The sequence below is a fragment of the Passer montanus genome, unplaced genomic scaffold (genome assembly GCF_014805655.1).
Source record: "Passer montanus isolate IOZ18808 unplaced genomic scaffold, ASM1480565v1 scaffold1211, whole genome shotgun sequence".
Taxonomy (NCBI): domain Eukaryota; kingdom Metazoa; phylum Chordata; class Aves; order Passeriformes; family Passeridae; genus Passer; species Passer montanus.
In genome coordinates this window covers 2,185-6,009 of record NW_024358846.1, presented here as the reverse complement: position 1 = coordinate 6,009, position 3,825 = coordinate 2,185, and the positions used below count along the sequence as shown (strand labels likewise).

General features: G+C 61.9%; 1 protein-coding gene across 1 annotated transcript; it reads right to left on the bottom strand.

Annotated features, from left to right (window-relative positions):
• Window positions 1–317: 317 nt before the first annotated feature.
• Window positions 318–3,819, bottom strand: LOC120497121 (proline-rich protein 12-like; the record flags this gene model as incomplete). Its single annotated transcript, XM_039698204.1, has 6 exons — window positions 2,663–3,819; window positions 1,365–1,424; window positions 1,180–1,230; window positions 988–1,047; window positions 473–593; window positions 318–398 (listed from the first exon to the last, which is right to left on the bottom strand). Coding segments are annotated over exons 1-6 (1,429 nt in total), but the record flags the coding sequence as incomplete, so codon positions are not given.
• Between the last annotated feature and the right edge of the window lie 6 nt (window positions 3,820–3,825).

Below are 3,825 nucleotides of genomic sequence, written 5' to 3'. Positions count from 1 at the left end.
AGGTCTCCATGAACCCCTGGCAGGTCCTGGCAGGTCCCTAGGAACCCCTGGGTGCTCTCTATGACCCCCTGTGCACCCCTGGCAGGTCCTGGCAGCTCCATAAAAACCCTGGGAGGATCTCTGTGGGTCCTGGAAGGTCCCTATGAACCTCTGAATGCTTCTGGAAGGTTCCTATGAACTCCTGGAGGCTCTCTATGGGCCCTGGAAGATCTCCATGAACCCCTGGAAGGTCTCTATGAACTCCTGACAGGTTCTGGAAGATCCCTGTGAACCCCTGGCAGCTCCCCCAGGTCCTGGCAGGTCAGTAAAGGTCTCACCTTGCGGCTCGGGGGGCTCCCTGCGCTCGGGGGGCTCGTCCAGGGTGGAGCTGATGCTCTTCTGCAGGTCCTGGCAGCTATCTATGAACCCTGGACACTCTCTATGACCCCCGGGCGGTTCCCTACAGGTCCTGGCAGGTCAGTACGGGTCTCACCTTGCAGCTCGGGGGGCTCCCTGCGCTCGGGGGGCTCGTCCAGCGCCGAGATGGCCGAGCTGATGCTGCTCTGCAGGTCCTGGCAGCTCCCTAAAAGCCCCTGCACGCTCTCTATGACCCCCTGTGCACCCGTGGCAGGTCCTGGCAGCTTGGTACAGGTCTCACCTTGCGGCTCGGGGGTGCTCCCGGCCCGTCTGCAGCGCCAGCTGGGGACATCTGGGGGGTCAGCACCCCAAAAACCCACCCCAAACCCACCCCAAATCACCCAGAGCCATCCAGAGCCATCCCAACTCATCCAGGGTCACAGGAACCCCAAAAACCCCAAAATCCCCCAAAAGCGGTGGTTCCCGGCCCGTCTGCAGTGCCGGGGGGGGGGGGGGGGGGGGATTGGGGGTCAGCACCCCAAAAACCGACCCTAAACCCACCCCAAATCCATTCTAAACCCACCCCAAATCCATCCCAAATTCCCCAAATCCTGGGGAGAGAGAGGGGGAACTGGTTATACTGGGTTGTACTGGGTTGTACTGGGAGACATTGACCCATCCCTGAGCCCTAACAGACACAGCCAGCTTGATCTGGGGAGAGAGGGGAGGAACTGGTTATACTGGGGTGTACTGGGTTATACTGGGATACCCTGATCCATTGCTGACCACCCACAGACACGGCCAGCTTGATCTGGGGAGAGACACGGGGAAACTGGGTTATACTGGGTTGTACTGGGAGACATTGACCTCCCCCACAGACACGGCCAGCTTGATCTGGGGAGAGAGGGAACTGGTTATACTGGGTTATACTGGGTCGTACTGGGTTATACTGGGAGATATTGACCCATCCCTGAGCCCTAACAGACACGGCCAGCTTGATCTGGGGAGAGAGAGGGGACTGGTTATACTGGGTTGTACTGGGACACCTTGATCCATCCCTGAGCCCTAACAGACACGGCCAGCTTGATCTGGGGAGAGAGACCCCAATTTTGGGTCACTCAGGCCCATTCCCAGCACCCCAAACCCCAATTCTGGGTCACCCTGGCCCACTCCGAGCACCCCAAACCCCAATTTTGGGGCCATTTGGAGCACCCCAAACCCCCCAACCCCCAATTCTGGGTAATTTTGTGCCCACTCCGAGCACCCCAAACCCCAATTTTGTGTCACCTCAGGCCCATTCTGAGCACCCCAAACCCCAATTTTGGGTCATTTTGTGCCCATTCTGAGCACCCCAAACCCCTATTTTGGGTCATTCTGTGCCCATTCCGAGCACCCCAAACCCCAGTTCTGGGTCATTTTGTGCCAATTTGGAGCACACCAAACCCCCCAAACCCCAATTTTGGGTCATTCTGTGCCCATTCCAAGCACCCCAAACCCAAATTTTGGGTCATTCTGTGCCCGTTCAGAGCACCCCAAACCCCAATTTTGGAACCATTTGGAACACACCAAACCCCCCAAACCCCAATTTTGTGTCACCTCAGGCCCATTCTGAGCACCCCAAACCTCAATGTTGGGTCATTTTGGGACCATCTGGAGCACACCAAACCCCCCAAACCCCAATTTGGGGTCATTCTGTGCCCAGTCCGAGCACCCCAAACCCCAACTTTGGGACCATTTGGAGCACCCAAACCCCAATTTTGGGTCGCTCAGGCCCATTCTGAGCCCCCCAAACCCCAATTTTGGGTCATTCCGTGCCCATTCGGAGTACACTAAACTCCCAAACCCCAATTTTGGGTCATTCTGTGCCCATTCCGAGCTCCCCAAACCCCAGTTTTGGGTCATTTTGTGCCCATTCCGAACACACCAAACCCCCCAAACCCCAATTTCAGGTCATTCCGTGCCCACTCGGAGCACCCAAACCCCAATTTTGTGTCATTTTGTGCCCATTCGGAGCACCCCAAAGCCCAATTTTAGGACCATTTGGAGCACCCAAAACCCCAAACCCCAATTTTGTGTCACCTCAGGCCCATTCTGAGCACCCCAAACCCCAATTTTGGGTCATTTTGTGCCCATTCCGAGCACCCCAAACCCCAATTTTGGGTCATTTTGTGCCCATTCCGAGCACCCCAAACCCCAATTTTGGGTCATTTTGTGCCCATTCCGAGCACCCCAAACCCCAATTTTGGGTCATTCTGTGCCCATTCCGAGCCCCCCAACCCCCAATTTCGGGTCATTCCGTGCCCACTCGAGCTCCCCGGCTGCTCACCTTGAGCGGCCGCAGCGGCTCCGCGCCCTCTCCGTCCTCCCCGGCCCTCTTGCCCCGGCCCCGGCCGCGGCCCCGCGGCCTCTTGGCTCCCTCGGGGAAGCCGGGCGGCTCCAGGGGCCGGATCCTCGGCCTGCCCCGGGGCCGGGGCGGCCCCTCCCGCTTGGGCTTGGTGGGTTTGCGGCCGCGCTTCTTGGGCGCGGGGTGGGCGCCGGGGTGGGGACAGAAGTCGATGTCGCCCATGGGCGTGAGCGGCGGGCGGCGGCAGCTGGAGATGAGGTCGGGCAGCAGGTCCGGGAGCCGCCGCGAGTTCAGGCGGATGTCGGCGGGCACGTCGGCCTTGTCCTCGTCATCCTCGAACTCGTACTCCTGCGCGTAGGTCTTTTTGGGGGGCGGGAAGGGGTCCCGCTTGCGCAGCAGGTGGAAGGAGGAAGTTTTCAGCAGCTTTTTGGGTTTGGAGGAGCAGAACAACGGCGTGCTGAGGGGCGGAGGAGGGGGCTTGGGACCCCCGTCGCCCGTGCTCTGGATCAAGCCCAGCGGCTCGGCGTTCACCGTGGAGGGCAACTCGTGTTTGGGGGGCTCCAGCCCCAGCTGGGGGGGGTCCCCGGCAGCGGCCCCGTCCTGCGGGCAGAACGCGGGGTAGCTCTGCCCCATGTCGTACGGAGGGGGAGCTTTCATGCCCTCGGGCCGCCCCTCCAGCCCGGCGGTGTTGGCGCTGCCTTCCTCCTCCTCCTCCTCGGCGGGCTTGGGGAAATCCTCGGGCGGGGGTCCGAACATGTCCTCCATGCCGGGGAAGAAGCCGCGGTCCTCGTCCTGCAGCAGAGCGTCCGGGAAGCAGATGGACGTGAGGGGCACGAAGCGGCCCTTGCCCCCCGCGGGGCTCCCCCCTTCCGAAAACTGGTCCTTGGCCTCGGGGGGCACGGCCGGGACCCCCCCCTCGGGGTCCAGCAGGTGCCCGGGCGGCCCCTGCACCCCCGCGCTCTGCCCCAGGTGCGGTTCCAAGCCCAGGGGGGGCTCCAAGAAGTCCTGGATCTCCTGGGGAGGGGGCAGCACCTCCATGGAGTCGGGGGGCAGCGGCGGCGGGGCCTGGGGGTCCAGCCCCTGCGAGCGCACCTGGTGCAGGTGAGCTTCCAGCAGCAGCTGCGGGGAGGGGGCGGCCGGAGGGG